Source organism: Coloeus monedula (genome assembly GCF_965178545.1).
Source record: "Coloeus monedula genome assembly, chromosome: 1".
Lineage (NCBI taxonomy): Eukaryota > Metazoa > Chordata > Aves > Passeriformes > Corvidae > Coloeus > Coloeus monedula.
In genome coordinates, this window is record NC_138781.1 from 46,943,942 (window position 1) to 46,961,116 (window position 17,175).

Sequence of the window (17,175 nt, forward strand, 5' to 3'; positions counted from 1 at the left end):
CTAGAATAACAAACTACAAAACAACAGTAGCTAAACTTGTGCTTAAAAGTAGCAGTTTCTGGCTAAGAGGCATTCCTCTTGAGATACAAACTGCTGAAACTATGTAGAGTACACTAAGTGATTCCATCTGATATGCAGAAAACACTGTGGTTTATATTTTCACTTTATAAATGTGTCACTGGCAAGGCCAACTGGCTGCAATAAGCTTTTTTGAAATGGACGTTTCTGGTTGAGTATTTGGAAGACTGCATTTCTCAAAGTGAAACATAAAAACTCCATTCACTAGCTACACATTAAAAACAAATGGCTGAAGGAAATAAGTTGACCTATAAAAAGCTGGGAAATAAAAGTTCATACACAATTTAATTTTCTTTAGTTATGCTTTGCCTGTTTGGATAACTGGTGTTTGATCCACTAGTACAAGCTGGTTAAAATCCAAATTTGAAAATTAGTGAGTAGGAACAACACAAATATGATGAACAAAGTGGTGGGTATATTAAGAAGTGCTGCTGTGCTTTTAAAGGCCAAAAGAGTGATTGCTGATTCAGTCTTGTGTCTCTGTTTCTCTAGACAGTACAGTTCAGTGCTGCAGTGTGCTTGGGGATCATTGGAGTGCTCTAAAGAACTTGTCATATTATGTCATGTCAGATTCAATTGTGTCACTACTGTTAAAACAGGAGAGATTTTAACAATGATATTTGCATGTGGTTGGGGATTGTGCATGCTAAAGATGAATGCTTCTATGTTTGGCATGACACGTAGTAGCTTCATACATATTGCAGGAGTGTTTCTATTCGTCACTTTCATGATGTTAGGGGATTGGTAAGAATAAGATCGATATTTATAATATAGAGAAGAACAGAAGCTATTGCTATTTGTTACTTAAGCAGTAACACCTCAGCACTTGTAATGACTTCTACTTTTTTCTGTTATTTGAATTGTACTATGTCTACTAGATTATCACTTTGTATCTATTGTATCTGCTATAGTTTTCATCAGAAGAGATGAAACTGTAGAAATTAACAACTTAATTGTATATTTTAGACAAGCTTAAACCCTAAAGATTGTGGTCAGCAGTTGTCTAGGAGACAGTTTTCTCACTACCATCAGTATACAGGAGTACCTGAAATTTAATTCTATTACAAAATAGGTAAGATTTCTGTGGTAGTAGGGGCATTCACATTGCAATTAAATGTCTTTTACTTTTGATCTTATATCAAGCAATGTTTTGAACTTTTCAAAATGGAATAGCAACATAGTAAAAATTTAAATATACATAATATTGTTGTTATTTTTTTTTTGTGACTTAAATTATTTTATGCAGAGTTTTAATTTTTCATTCTTTTTTCCCCCCCACCTTTATATCTTTCTGTGGAAGAAAAGATGAAAAACAAGAAGCCTTAAAAAAACCCCAATGTACAAGTGTGTTCTACTACTGTGCCTTTTAAAATAAAAATTTCAAGCTGCTATCTGTAATCAGTTTGTCTTCAGGGTTCAGGTGCCAGGGAATTCCACCAAAGTTAGACTCTGAAAGTTAAAGTTAGGAAATAGGGCTGTCAGACAGCTGCAGATTTCTTCTGTAGCACGCTACTGATGGTAGGAGAATGCACAGGAGACTTTGGAAGGGGATTTGAAGATTCTCTATACCAAGACTTACAGGGTTGCATTCTTGATAAAGGTGTAAAGTAGAAGTGGAACTGAACAGTTAGCTATGTAAAGTGTTGAGAGGGTTTGCAGTAAGCCTGATGCTGAATGTGAACATATGTGATTTTGAGGTAACAGAGGTAGAATAACTGTGGTCACACAGACACCTGGATTATGAAGCACTGTTTTCTTGCATGTCAAATAAAAATGCCACTAGTTATTTGTAGTAGCCAATAACTATGCTTTAAAATAACCATACCTAAGAGAGTGTGGTGGCAACCAGTGGGCTAGCACCTTTTACTGGATATCAGTGTTTGTACTAGCTCCTAAGGGAACTTTTACTGGTTAATCATTATTTTGTACAGCTGGCTCACTCATACTCTTTCTGGACTGCATCAGCAGTGTGATAATAATTTCAGCAACTATTGGGAAGTGGAAGCTGGGTGTCACTAACACTGATAGCATACCAGTACAAAACTTCTCAATTTTCCCTACTCTTTTCTGATCAGGAGCGTGTGCTAAGACTAAATCCTGTGAAATTTCACATCTTAGAGGAACAGAAATCTACCGTAGATGCCATAGAGTAGTTCAGAGATAAAAGACAGAATGACTTCTTTGAATATCTGATTTGAATGATTCTTCTTTTTGACATGACCTAGTCCAATCCCACTCCCTGAGCAGGTTCAGCTAGAAGTTGCTCAGGATTGTGTTCTGTTGTATTTTCTGTATGTCTGTGGGAGAAGAATTTACAGCCTTTCTGGAAAATGGGCTGTAGTGTTTGATGACCTTCACAGTAAAAAAGAAAATTATGTTTAGATAGAATTTAATGTGATACAGTTTGTTACTGTTTACTTTAGTTCTGTAAGTGGGTGCCACAGAGAAGAGTCTGTCTTCCTCTTGTCTTTTCACTAGAGACTGAAAGATTCAACTTTGCCTCAACCAAATGAACAACATGAATTGCACTTTCAAATGTCCTTCTTAACACATGGTTGTTATTTGCAATAGGGTTTATGATGTGTTATGAATAACATGCAGAATCTGGAAAAAAGGATTGTACATCTTAATTCTTAGAAAATAGGAAAATCTGAAAAAGAGATGAAGGAGGCAAGAAGGATGCTGCTGCTTTATCTTCCTTTTTTTTCTGTTTTTACCCAAAGATAGGTTTTTATTGTGTATTTCAATCACAAGGACAAGTAATATGACATACTTTCTGGCCTTTTACACTGCTATTTATTTCTAAGTAGTTAAAGTTTCTGTGAAGAATCACAGTGGAGATGAACAATGTTTTGCACTGTACGTTTGCTGCTTTTTCAGATATTGAATATTTCTTTGACTTTTGTTACCTTTCCGGAACTGTAAGAATGAAGGTTTAGCCTATTTTTGTTTTGCTTCACCTTCCTATGTTAGAAAACTTATTAAAGGATTGAGGGTGGAACTTAGTGAACAGACAATTTATTTGGGTCATTCATACATACAGAATCATTCCTGAGGCAAAACAGAGTATTTTGATCGAGGTGAATAGACATTTTGAATTACAAATATTTCATGTAGTCTTTGCTAGATAAAGGCTTATCTATGAATTCAGGAGAGATGCATCTATCGGCTTCAGGAAGTGCTAGTCTTAATGGTATAGCTCTCTTTGAATGCATGAAAAATATTGTTTGCACGAATTGAAGTGCAAACTGCATAATCATCTTCTGATCTCAGAAATCTTCCCAATGAGACTTTGAATTTAGATTGGTATACTTGAGGCATGATGAGCCATTTCTTAAGTCATGTCTTGTGGCTGCTGAATAATGCATGAGGCTTGAAGTAATTTACTCCAAGCTGAATTTTATATTTGGTATTATTTTTAGACTTGCTGGTAATACAGAGTTGGATCTTTTTTGTTTTTTCTTTCCTTGAAGACAGAAAATGTGAATGTAAAATGTGGAAAACATTACCATGGTATTATTTTCACAACAATACATATTTGTAGGACTTTCTGTTATGTTGCTTAAGTAGACTTGAAAGAATAGAATTGGTTGTTTTTAAACCACAGTTGTTATGACTGCTTTTAAGGTATGGAAGCATTTAAGAACCAGAATAATTTGGCGTTTTTGGAATATTGAAACATTTCTTTAAACTGAAATAGTAATAGTTATATCCTTAGGAGTATTGTTTTGAAACAAAATATCTTGCCTTTTTTTTTTAATGTATTCTGAATGTTATTCCCCGCCCCCCAATCTAGTTTGTTTATTTTAGAAAGTAAGCTTTTATTGAGGTTGGAATATTTAGTGTTCTTCCTCATAATAAACACTCCCATAAATGAAAATTTGCTTTTGTTAGGATTACTTATATGTACAATTTTAGTTTCCTCACAGTTTTAGGATTAAAATGACACAAATACATTGCTTTGTTTCCTTTGTATGTCTTTTTGTTGCTTCCCTTAGGTCGAGATTTGATCTGCATACAGTCCATGGATGGAATGCTCATGTTATTTGAACAAGAAAGTTACGCTTTTGGCCGGTTTTTACCTGGTTTTCTTCTGCCCGGTCCCTTGGCTTACAGCTCGCGCACAGACTCTTTCATTACAGTGTCTTCTTGTCAACAGGTTGAGAGTTACAAGTATGTGTTTATGTTTAGTAATTATAGTGTACTTTGGTGGTATCATTTACTAGGTAAACACATTGAAAGTAATCTTGTTTAATTTTTAAAGCCTTTACTGGAGTATGCAAAAGCAGGTAGTTGCAGGAAAGATGTTGTGTGTTGCTGAGTGATTACTGTCTTGGTACAGTCATAGAACAAAGTGTGCTGTGAGTCCTGAGGACTTTATGGTCCTGTTTTATTTTTATAAAGGTATTAAGTCTGCTAGCTTATCAAGGCTATGTTGCTCCCAAGTGTCAGGTTTTTCCCTGCTTCAGTTCAGTCTTGCCTGTGCTTTCAGTGTTGGAACATGGATGAAACTGTTGTGAGCTATTTTAGTTTGTCGCCGTATTAAGTTTATGGATTCAACATTTAGAAAAATAGAACAATATGGAAAGTAAAGACTGTGCAAGACATTTGCACTTCCTCCAAGCACAGGGACTATGTATCATAAGGCCAACCAGACAAAAATTTAATAGAGAATAAGAAAGAGAATGAGAGAGATTTTGAAAGGCAGACAAGGAGGCATTTGTATTTACTGTGGAGGAGCAGCTTGAATCCATGGGGCTCTCTGATGCAACCACCATGTTGAGAGTTTATCAAGTATCCATCTGTTTAGAATCAGGTGGATGCTTGAACAGTGGGACATTGCGGTGGATGTCTGCTGTGAAGCCTTCCTCAAACAAGGCGTTTCCCTATTGCAGACCCTTGTTCTCACAGAGGAATAATGTTAGGGTTATTGAATCTCTAGGCTTAGCAGTAAATTGGGGTGGGGTGGTGTTTGGGGCAGAACTACTACCTGTGATGACAAAAATCCACATCCATTAAAATGGATGAAAAAGTGGCAGAGCTATTAGGCTTACAGAGCCATAGTTGTTCACAGTTCTAACTAGCAGCCAAAGATAAGGGACGATGATACTGGAGCCAGTATTTCCTTAACATCTTCATCCTGGACAGTAGGACAGAATGCATGTCCTGAAATTCAAGGACAATGTCAAGTTTTTGGAAGTGGCTAATATAGAAAGGAAAGATACGGTTGCCATTCAGAGGAATCTCATGATGCAGAAGTAAAGGGGTGACAAGTACCTTAATGATTTTTTCAGAGGTAATAATATATATTAAAGAAAATAAGAATGCCCCTTTTTATAAATAATGCCCTGGGAATCTAATCCAGGGAATGTTAGTTGAACACAGTGCTTTGTCACACTACCCTCTTCTGTCACCTGTAGTTCTCAGGCAATACTCTTTATTTTGCTGCTTAAGATTGATCAGATTATAGATATCGTGTATTGTTTGCTTAATGCAGGACAAGATATATATCTTGCAAGTAAAAGTAATTTAATGGAAAATTTGTAGTTTTCCTAAGAAATTAGAGTAAAAATTCTAATATAGTATTAGAATAAAATTATAATAGAATCTATTAATGTTGTCAAGGAATAAAGAAACATTTTTTCCTTTAAAATGAATATCTCATATGTTTTCCTTATGTTCAGATTCTTGACCTTTACAACAAATATGACTAAAATTTTTCATTAGTCTGTTACTAATTCAAAAGTCTGCCATTCATGCTGTGGGAAGATATAATTTTAAAGGAATTTTTCACTTGGTTATTGGTCTTTAGTGTCAAATGTTAAGACACTAATGGAACTAATCTCTAGTGTGTGTCTGAATTATGAGGATATTAGAACAGAGTTAAGTAATTCTTTTAAAGTGAAGGAAATGCTAGGGAGAGAAGAGGTTATTTTTATGGTATTGAATAAAAATTGCAACAATTCTATTTAGTGTTTTTAGCAGAACAAGTTGCCAAAATTCAAGTTATCCATCTTCTTATAGCTCTTACAGATCAATGGCTTCATTTGAAAGCAATTTTTATTGTGTTGATCCTGAATTCTTTCAAGATCTAAAAGCAAAATGCCTCTTATATGCTTGATGTGATAACTGAATTGAAAGTTTGTGTTGGTCCTCTGTGGCCTGAGGTTTTTTTCATGCAAGACTCTGCAGGTAGCCGGTACTTAAATATCAGTATGTACTGCTGTTTGATGTGAACTTGATTTGGAACCTCCATATTAAGTCTCTGATTAGTTAATAAAATGTCAAGGTGCTTTCCAAGACTATCAGTAAAATACCATGAAAAGAGAAAATTTTGTTAGGTCAGGTTCCTTCTGGGTCCCTTCCAACTTGACTTATTCGGTGATTCTATGATTCTGTAAATCTGCAACTTCTCTTATAAATGTGTTAAACTGAAAAAGGGAAGTAAATTTATTCATACAGAGGATAGTTAAAGACATCCTAATTGTACTAAAAGCAGCTCTCTTAGTATTATTAACTAGGTCACAGCATTCACCTTAAGCAATTAAATTTCTGCCTCCAAGTACATAGTTTACTTCTGGAAGTAAAACAATTTTAGAAACTAAAATCCTTCAGTAGCACTTCATGTTGAGGTGGAACTTCCTGTGTTTTACTATATGGCCATTATGCTGTATCATTTTGCTACACCACAATACATGCATGAAATGTGAGGAATATTGTTGTTATCATTTTAAATCTCTAATTTTGACAGTGAAGAAAAATATGTCTTGTTAGTTTCGATTGAATTGGAACATTCAGAACTGTGTTGGTTTAAGCTTAGGAGCTGATGGCACTCCGTGATTTCAAGAAATAAATGCTGTCTTTTGGATAAGTTTATGTTGGGTCTCATTCTATTGTTTATTTCACTTATGTAGAAAACTTCTGTATTTCACAGATTATCTATGTGCATACACAGGAAGTGGGGTAGATCAGTGAGTTACAATACCAGCACAAATTTAGGAAACAGTTACAGAAGAATTAATGAGGACACAGATTGACCACTGAGGATTGCATAGGTGTGAAGAGGACAGATGTGCAGAGCTTTCATGCCAGTTGCTATCTTTTGTTCAAGTGTTTTCATTGCCAATTTTTCTTAGTATGGTTTGTTGGCAGTTAAAATAATAAACCTCCCGCAAACCTTCCAGCTTCTGCTAAATGTGCCACCTGATGATTTCAGTTTACTGAAGTTTCTTAGATTGCAACCACTTAGTTTACTTAATGGAGGTGCTTGCAAGTTAAAATATTAGATAGAGCAGACTTTCTGAGTAGCTTAGGAAGTTTTTTAAAATCTTAATAGGAGCAAAAAAAGTCATTTTATATTAGAATTCCAATTTCACAATTTGATAATTGGTTTCTTCTTTGTGGTCTGTATTTCTATTCTCTGATATTCAGACTATTGAATTTATTTTAATTCCGCATGAAATCTGAATAGAAATGTTTGTTTTAATTTCTACCTTTATACTTAGCTGCTATCCTGCTCTTAATATTAGTCTTAACATCTTTGCTGATGATAGATATGTTGCAGCAGACTTTCTAATCATCCTTTTAGACTGTGATTTTACTGTGTATGTAGACTCATGATAATTGTATTTTATTTCTTACTTAATGTAAAGGTATTAACTACAAAGATGTCTTTTTTTTTTTAAAATCTTTTTAAACTGCCTGTAACAGATACCAAGTGCTGGCATTTGCAACAGATGCTGATGAGAGACAAGACACAGAACAGCAAAAACTCAGTTCTGGAAAAAGACTTGCGGTAAAACCTGTTTATGTTACGTACCCTGTATGAACACTGCACAAATATTGAAATGACCGATGCTAAGTAAGGAATGGAAACATTGTCTGCTGACAAAGGACCTGATCCAGTTGCTGCTAAAGGCAATGGAATGACTCCAGTAGATTTCTATTAAGGTTTCTTTGGGCCTCAGTTGTTTGAGGCTGGGCCTTAAAACTTGCTGTTGTTCTAATGAGAAAAGAAAAAGAGAGAACTGCACTGGAGATAACTATTTCCAAGGCAATCTTTGTAATACAGAGCCTACACTGTAGTAAAACAGATAAATAGGTACACCTGAATTATTGCTTATGTTTTTAAATGAAGTCTAGTTGTGACTTTGTATTGTAGAAAGTTAATCTCATTCTCCTTGGGGAATCCTTTGTACTCAGAGAAAAATTCACAGTGAAATGTTTCCATAAATAGTCAGTGTCCTGAACTCTTTTTGTCAAAAACCTGTGGATTCAATAGTCTTCTGGAGATCTCTGTCACTAATTTGTTTAATATTTGAGCTGCCTCCTCTTAAGAGGAAGAGAACTTAATTCTTTGTGGTCCTGCTGTAGAGTTGCTTGTCTGCTAAATATACTGCATATATAAAATGCTAGATTCAGCATATTTCAGGTACAGCAGTAAAGTATTGGGAGAGCATCTTCCTTCAAGCTGGCTAATTGTAGAATTTTTCAAATACACGTAGGCTGAATCCTACATGTAGAAGTAGGAGAAGGCAATTTATAAATAAAAAATCTGGAGACTTCATCAGATATACTGCAAATGAAACAGTTTTTTAAAATCTAAAATGTGAAGCATACATGGAAACAAACTTAATAAGCTGGATTTTTCCCTTTAACTTTTAAGATGGCACTTCCAGTTTCATATATCAGATATGCCAGGATATTTGCTGACACATCCTATGCTCTTTAAGTGAAATGATTGATACTGTTCCTATAGGAAGTGCTGACAGTTAACTTTGATATATTTTTACTTCAGAAATTCTAAATTTCTGTTTAACCAGCTTGGCAGAAGTCAAAAGCATTTTTTGCATGTGTATTTAGTTGAAATTTCTCAGAGGAGCTGAAGAAACAACCCAATGAAATATATCAATAAGCAGTAGTATTGTTTAAAGAGAGGTGAGGTAGGATTTGTAAGTAGTTGTTTATTATATCAATGTATGTAGTTGGAGAAGTAAACAAACTATGACATACGTGAGCATTCTCCAGGTTAAAGGGTGTACATGAGTAACTGCAAGCATAAATATTGGCTTACACACCTAAAATGTTTTTCTAGTTTCCCATGTATATGTATTGGTAGAGTAACTTGTTGCCTTTTGCTCCCTATCCTTGTCCTTAATAACCAAGGACACATACAGAGGCAGATGAAAATCATTCTAATACTCTGTTCTTGGATTCATTAGTTAAAGTATAAAGCATTTCTGTTTTGAATGGGATGTGTGTTTTAAATTCTAAATGTACTTAGCTGAACTGCATAGCCAACAATTCATGACTATTTTAAAAAGAAGACATTTTTGCTGCTTGAGTCACATTAAGGAAAGTTACAAACTGCCCTCAGAATAAGAGGATAATTCTCATCCAGAAAAAGACCTTGATTTTGCTTTTCTATCTATGTTAATGATATGTAATTTGATTCGTTCTGAGCATTCTCAAAGTTTTGTCTTTAATGTGTCTTTAGCTGTCAATTGATTTCTGGAGCATGTTTTTTCTTTTGAAGGTGGATTGGGTCTTAAACATCGGAGAGCAAGCACTGGATATATGCGTTGTCTCGTTTAATCAGGGAGTTTCTTCTGTTTTTGTGCTTGGTGAGAGAAACTTCTTTTGCCTTAAGGATAATGGGCAAATACGATTCATGAAAAAACTTGATTACAGTCCGAGTTGCTTCATTCCTTACTGTTCAGGTTTGTAAAAGGAAGATTCCTCTTAACCTTATCTTGGTTGCTTTTAGAACTAAAAGTTGTTTGTTTATTTTTTTTTTCCCCCCACTAAATAAATATATTTTTCCGAATAAGCAGATGGGGCATTGTGCAGCCTGGTCTAGGGGAAGGTGTCCCTGCCCATGGCATTTAGGTTAGATATTAGGAAGAAATTCTTTACTGTGGGGGTGGTGAGACACTGGAACAGGTTGCCCCAGCCCTGGCAGTGTTGAAAGCCAGGTTGGATAAGGCCTTGAGTGACCTGATCTAATGGGAGGTGTCCCTGCCCTTGGAAATGGGGGTTGGGACTAGATGGTCTTTAAGGTCCGTTCTAACCCGAGCCATTCTATGATTCTGTATTTCTATGATTTGTAGAAAGGATGTGAAATTGGAGCTCTCTTTTTGAACCGGGCAAGTTTATTTCAAATGTTACATTTTGTGAAGTGCCATAATTTTTAGAATCTAAATATTTTCTTATCACCAAATTGAGGTACTTGTCTAGTGCCCAGGCTATCAAAGCAACAAACACAGAAGAATGACAGTCTTTGGAAGAATAAACTAGTGTTTGAGGACCTTCTATTTGAGAACCTTTTGATTTATGACCTTCTGATATTTACAGATTCTTAAAAAAAAATCAAAGTTTATTGTTACTACATTGGTGGAAACAACTTGGTTAGATACTTGGTTATAAATACAGACTCTTAATACCTATTCTCTTTTAATGTTTAAAAAAAAATCTCATAAATTTTTGACACTATGTCTCCTTTTGAACTTAAAATACCATTTTAGTCTTTATAAATTTGATCTTATCAATTTTCACATATTATACTTTCTGATTTGAATTATACTGTAAATAAACCCTATAAATGCATAGACATTTAATTGGTATTGACAAGTTAATGAATTAATGAATAGTGTAAGTAGCAGATATATTAATCAATGTGTATTTTGTCATATTTATCTTGGCATGCCAACATGGACATTATGAGTTTTTGTTTGTCATGTTTTAAATTACCAAACATGGCTGGCCAGAACCTTGGAAAGTTGTGGCATATATTGTGTAATATGCAATTGAAATTGGTATCCATAATTAATTACATATGTCCTTGGTTAGTGTCAATGTAACTTTCATAACTTTTGACACTTTTTATTAAATTAATTTATAATAACTAATGGCTTAAAAATAAAAGAAAACATAACTATATAAGCCTCGAAGAAAAGTTCTGGCTTTTGAAAAAATCTTTCATCCTAAATTTTTTTTTTTAATCTTTGAACAGTGCAAGAAGGAACAATAAACACTTTAATTGCAAACCACAGTAAAATGTTGAATGTTTATCAAGATGTTACATTGAAATGGGCCACTCAACTTCCCTGCATTCCTGTCTCAGTAAAAGTAGCGAATTTTCAGTAAGTAACTTGTTAAAGTTTACTTTTTACTTAGATTAATCTCTGGTTGTGTAATTTGCTTCTAGATCCTAAAAAATAATTCTGAGGTATGTAACAAATAAGGTAACTTTAAAAAGGAAAATTCTAAGTGTTCCTTTGTTTTGTAAAATGTTCATTTCATTACTGAGTGTACTAGAACAATACTAGAATTGCTCTATTGTGCTTTAGGTTTTGTGTTTTTCTTGAGTGAGGTTTGAACCTGGAGTCTCATAGCTCCAGCCCAGTAGCTTCTTTTGCAAAAGAATGAAAAGTGTGGTTGTGCAATCTGGCAAGGACCTTCCCTGAGACAGGAAAATAGGGAATCTCACTGAAAATCTGTTCTTCATTAAGCATTTAAGAGCATATGCATTCCAGAGATTATTTATTGGAATGGATTATTAAAATCCAGTGTTAAATTATGGAAATTAAGGAATTGTTTAAATTGCCCAGGGCTGCACTGCAACAGACCAAAACTTTTTGTAAAAGAACCATAAGACAGATCAGGGAAAAACTGTTTGGGTGGGGGATTGGGCGAAGAGAAGGTAGGACATGTTTAAAACTTGCACCAAGACTGTAACTGAAATAAGCAAACTACAGAAAGGTTCAGCCAGTGTTTTTATACAATTGAATTTTGCCTGTACTGTGTGCCCCCAGAGCTGGGCTGGGTGCTGGTTGCCCAGTGCCTATGACCATAGGGAATGCAGTAGGAGTATCCTTGTCACATTAATCTTCTGATCCCCAGCAGGCTGGTGGCTGCTGGGCCAACATACGCTGGATTGCTAAACACTTGACCATAAACCCAGCATTTTACCTCCAAACTAATGGAAATGCAATATCTGACTAAGTAGCTTTAGTGACTTGTGCAGAGTAATCTGAGGGATATTTGTGTTTTGTTTGTTACTAATAGATACCTATTTTTTTTTAAATTATTCATCGTTTATTTTTTTCTTAGACTCTGGAGAGAGTTGGGCTGGCTTTCATCCATCAGGTCTTAACAAGTGAAATGTAGTGAACAGTCTCAGTGGGCCACTTAGTATAACCCAGAAGTTAATTATGCAGGATATGACAGTAGAGCTTTTGAAGTATGGGAAAAATATTTGCTTTACAAAAATTTGAAAAAAAACATTGATTTTTACAACAGCAGGTTGTACTAACATTTGTATATACAATTACTTGTTTGGAAACTCATTATATTGAATCATCTGTTTCAATAATTTGTCTGAAATGTTTATGCAGATTCTGCCTGTTCCCTGTGAACTTCAACACTCAGAAGTTTGATATTAGGGAGAAATTCGAGAGCCTAAATCTGTCCCAGCTCAGTTTGCTAGCTAGATTCTGAATTCCCACAGACCTACTAATGCCAGGGTTTGACTTGGGGTTGTGTTCTTTAGCAGGTAGAGAGACAGCAATATAGTTATGCAGACCTCTTTATAGAGGTACTGATAAATGAAGGAACATCTGTGTGCCTACACCCAGTGGCCTGAAAGGCAGGAAGAGGTCCAGGGCTGTGTGTTTCTGAGCTATGCTTTTGTCTGTCTATTGAAAAATATGCAGTATGCTTGTACTTCCTTCTGGCATTAAAAAAAGAAAACATGAGCTAAACAGCTAAACTGTAGTAAAGCTTGTAGAGATAGTAATTTGGCTTAAACAGGGCATATGTGTTTGTTTTGGTGTTTCTTAAAAATAATTTGAAAGGGAATTCTTTGTGAGTCAATGTGATAATGATTTTCTTGTACTCAAGAGAGACTTCAGTCTTAGTTGGGGCCTCTGAGCACAGCACTAGTGTAACATAAATAATATTAAGGACTTTAATAAGCATAAAGTTGTTAATCCTACACTGCTGAAAGACTGAAGGGCCTTAAATATGATGTATGCCAATTAATTACTTTCTTCACTTTTAAAACAATAATACTTACAAAGCAAATGGAGCATTCTGAAAGCAGCTGTCTCTACAGTTCAGACATATTCATTTGTATTTTCTCCTTGGCATAATGTCTGTTACTTCTAAGGTGTAACTCTGCCTTGATGGATAAGAAAAGCCCTATTAGAAGCTATTTTATGTAAATCCCTTGTGGCAGAAGTTGTGATTGCCTCACAAAAGCAGCTTGTGGTTCTAGTGTATGCCCCTCCTTATTATTTATGAATTGATTTTTCCCCTTAAAATAATGTGAAACACATTATTTCTCTATTGCAATACCAGTATGTAAATAAAGATAATTTACTACAACATTTGGGATTAAATTCCAGTACAAACTGCTTGATTTCCATCACATTTTCAGAAACATGAAAGGAAAAATAGAATCAAAGACAAGCGGTTACTTTATCTAAAGTTATCTTTAGATACTGCACTCTAAAAGTTATGTATTTTTAAGCTGTTAAATGATACTTTTTTGCCTGCTGTTAAAACCTGAATGCTTTCTGTCAGGAAATTGCAAATTTGCTATAAAAGTTTGTGATCAGAAACTTGAACTGTAGGCAAAATTTTTGAGAGTTTATCTTATTCTGGGTTTTACCCGAATGTCTTTATAACTAGTCTGAAATGGAAGTTCAGTTCTCGTCATTGTTATAGAAGTTTGTCCCTTATTTTGTTGAAAGTTTATATTCTAGTTCTGTTAATGTATATTAATTACAGTTTCTGACATATTTTTAATGTCAAGGGCCCTCCTACATACTTAGCACTGCCTGGATTGCTTCAGAAGTGTAACCACTTACACTGACAATTTCAATTAATTTAAACTACTTAGATCTCTGTCTCAGTACAAATTTATCTTCCCATGGATAAGGCGGCTTAAACAGTTATATTTTTGCTTGTCCTGTGTTGTTATCCTTCAAGTTATGGCTGTGCGAACACATTCGCACTGAAGCTGAAACTCTTGAAGAAAATGGTTTAGGTGTTCTGCCCGAGTTGATTAAAAAACCCCAAACATCCCCCCACCAAATCCACAAACAGCCCCTCCCAAACCTTTCTAGAGTGGTTTGAAGAGAAGCTTTCCATATACTGCAAATCTAGGAAAGTTATAGAAAGGAATGACAAGAATTCCTACTCTGCTCAAAATTTCAGTTGAAATGGTAGTTGCAAGCAGCAGTATTTGCTTGGTATCCATCATGATTATGTAAGTATCTTCATAGCATTGACTTTAAAGTCCATTCCCTTTTTTCCTGCCCTTGAGTTTCCATTTTTCTGTTTCATGAGAAACCTCTTCTCTAAGATCTTCTTTGTACCTCCACATCTCCTTTGAAAAGAAGTTTCATGAGCACTATCTCTTACACTTATGGATTATAAATTCTATGAATTTGTCACTGGTTGATGCTTCTTGAGATTGTGTTAAGATTTCTCTCTCTCTGTCTCTTTTTTCTCACTTTTTGTGAGCCCATCACAAGTTGTATTTGTTTTTCTGTGTCTGAATTATTCTGTCTCCATATGCTTGACCATAAAAGGTCCTTGGAGTACATTGTAAGACTTAGACAACTACTTTTCTGTTTATTTGGCACTTGGCAGAGCTGTTACTAAGAGTACATCTTTTTATGACTGATAGATTGCACTGAGTATTAATTACTCTGTCCTGGTTGGCCTGAAACTAGAACACTATGTTAAGGTGCATTCAGTCTGAAGCAAAATACCTTGTGTTGTCAGCCTCTGGGCTATTTCTGTCACAAACATCTGAAATGCCAGTGTGCGTTAAAACACATAGATAGATTATTATATATACACATATATAGATTTTGGATATAGTCTCAGGAAAGGGCTTTCTGTTTTGATTACTACCAAGTTATGAACCTGTGTTTTGCCATAGGAAAGCATGAAACCTTTACATTGGGGACTTTTTTTTCTTCTCAACCTTTTTAAAGTTCACTACTCTCCACTTTACTGCTTGGTTTTGTTTGTATACAATCTTCAAGTTTTATCTGATAAGCCTGTGAATGCTAAAAGGTAGCCTGACTTTTTTCTTTTAAAGAGAAGCGGACTGCAAACTTGCTCAAATACCTCTTTTCTTCAAATCAGTGTTTCATGATGTCTTTAATTTTGATTATTTGTGCTTTTGTCTGTCCACCAAGAAATTAAGTCTGGTGGTATCCATACCGCAAAAAAAGTTGATTTCATGATGTGGAATTTATCAGCAGGCAGAATTCTAACAGGAAGCCAGCCTCAGAGTTTAGGGGATGTGTTGTGGGAAAGATATTTCTTCCCTCTCTATTCTACTGGAGACTCTTACTACTTTAGGCACCAGTTTATCAGCAAACCTAATGTTTGAATGAAGGATGTTTTCCCCTTCAGCCACATTAGAATTTGGTTAGTAATACCCAAAAGAAAAAAATTTAGAGCCGCTGTAGTGAGGCAGAGATTTGTGAATTTGTGTTTGGTGTTCTGAATATGGCAAATTGTGATTTAATTTCACACATTTGTGATACATTACTTCAAAACTTGTGGCTTTATAGAGTCAGTTGTGCAGACTGTTGCCTTGTGTGGGGCCAGGAGTTGGACTTGATGATCCTTGTGGGTCCCTTCCAACTCAGCATATTCTGTGATTCTGTAGTACTTGTCCAAAGGTTATGGGATGCTTTGCATATGTAGTGCCTCATATTTTTAGGAGCTACATCTAGGAATTAGAATACAATTAGAATTTTCTTTTGTGACCATTTGTATGTACCTCTCTCTCTGTGAGCAGAGGAACTGTTCTTCATGGAAGAAAGATTCTTGAAACAAGTAACCCACATAATGATGCATGTGCCTTGTAAAATGTAAAGTTACTTTTATTACCAGGGGTTGACAGGTATGGACAAGTTGGTGAAAGTAGCTAGAATATTTGCTTTCACTTCCATTTATTTGACAGATAAATATCATTTTACTTGGTAATGGAACAGTGTGTTTTCTGAAGAGGAAATATAAGGTCTGGAAAGGGTTTTTTATGCGGAAGTAATTTATCACCTCCAAAGAATTAGAATTTCTGAGTTTCTTAAAATATTAAATTTCCAGGACTCAACCTTTTATCTTGAGTTAAGCTCGTAAATAGATTTTCATTATTTGAGAAGGGGGAAAAGAATTTATTTTTTAAACAAAAGTAACTGTTGAAAAGTCAGGAAATAAACTAGACTTTATATGTTCAAGATGGCAAGCAAGGTTACTTAGCAAGCTTTATCCACACTTCGACTCTTTATGAACTTCAAGTTTGACTAGATTTATTTGGAAGAGTGATCCCATAAATATATCACAGGGTCCCACTGAATCACCACTGATTCTGTTTTGCTCAGTTTGCAATCAAGAAATGATTTCTTTCTGTGAGTTGCTAGCACTCCAACTAGCTATGGTGTTTGAAATTTACTGAGGTAATTTTTTGTTGTAGCTTCTCCAAGTATGATCACTGCAGTCGGGATCATGCCTGAACTCCTAACATTGGTATATGAACCATGAGCCCATTATGACTGTGTCACATAGTAATATATTAATCAGCCATCTCTTAAAACCAGCTACCCATAGGCTGTTGGTTTTCATTTTTTGATGTATGCAGTTCTGTATTTGATTTTGCTGAATTAGAGACTTAAATTTATTACTTTAAAGTTGCATTGTGTAGGCTGAGATGCAGAAAATACTGCGGCTTACTGAATCACTGCAAGATTATTGATTTAAGTTGCTATAGTAAGGTCCAATTTTCTTCCTACTTATAAGACAAAATAAAGTGAATCATTACATCTAAAATTTGTCATGTTGTTCTTGTATGAGTCTCTCCCCTTGCATAAATAATAAAGAAGCAGAGACTATTTGACTAATGAAGGGAACTGAGATTTAATTTTCTGTGTAATCATGTTAATAAGTCTTCGAATATTGTATTATCCCATGTGTGCTGATAGCCAGGACTACTGCACTTTCCTGTCTCTCAGGATATCCCCACTTGTGTTACAGTTACACAGGTGCATTGCAAAAGAGTATTTTACAGTATTT

General features: G+C 35.0%; 1 protein-coding gene across 1 annotated transcript in view; it reads left to right on the forward strand.

Moving 5' to 3' along the window:
* BBS9 (Bardet-Biedl syndrome 9) overlaps nucleotides 1-17,175 on the forward strand; it is a 286,626-nt gene that overhangs the window by 25,779 nt on the left and 243,672 nt on the right. Inside the window, exons 6-9 of the mRNA XM_082287559.1 lie at nucleotides 4,077-4,251; nucleotides 7,789-7,873; nucleotides 9,614-9,797; nucleotides 11,090-11,219. Of these exons, the coding sequence (XP_082143685.1) occupies nucleotides 4,077-4,251; nucleotides 7,789-7,873; nucleotides 9,614-9,797; nucleotides 11,090-11,219 (574 nt within the window). The remainder of the gene's footprint in view (nucleotides 1-4,076; nucleotides 4,252-7,788; nucleotides 7,874-9,613; nucleotides 9,798-11,089; nucleotides 11,220-17,175) is intronic.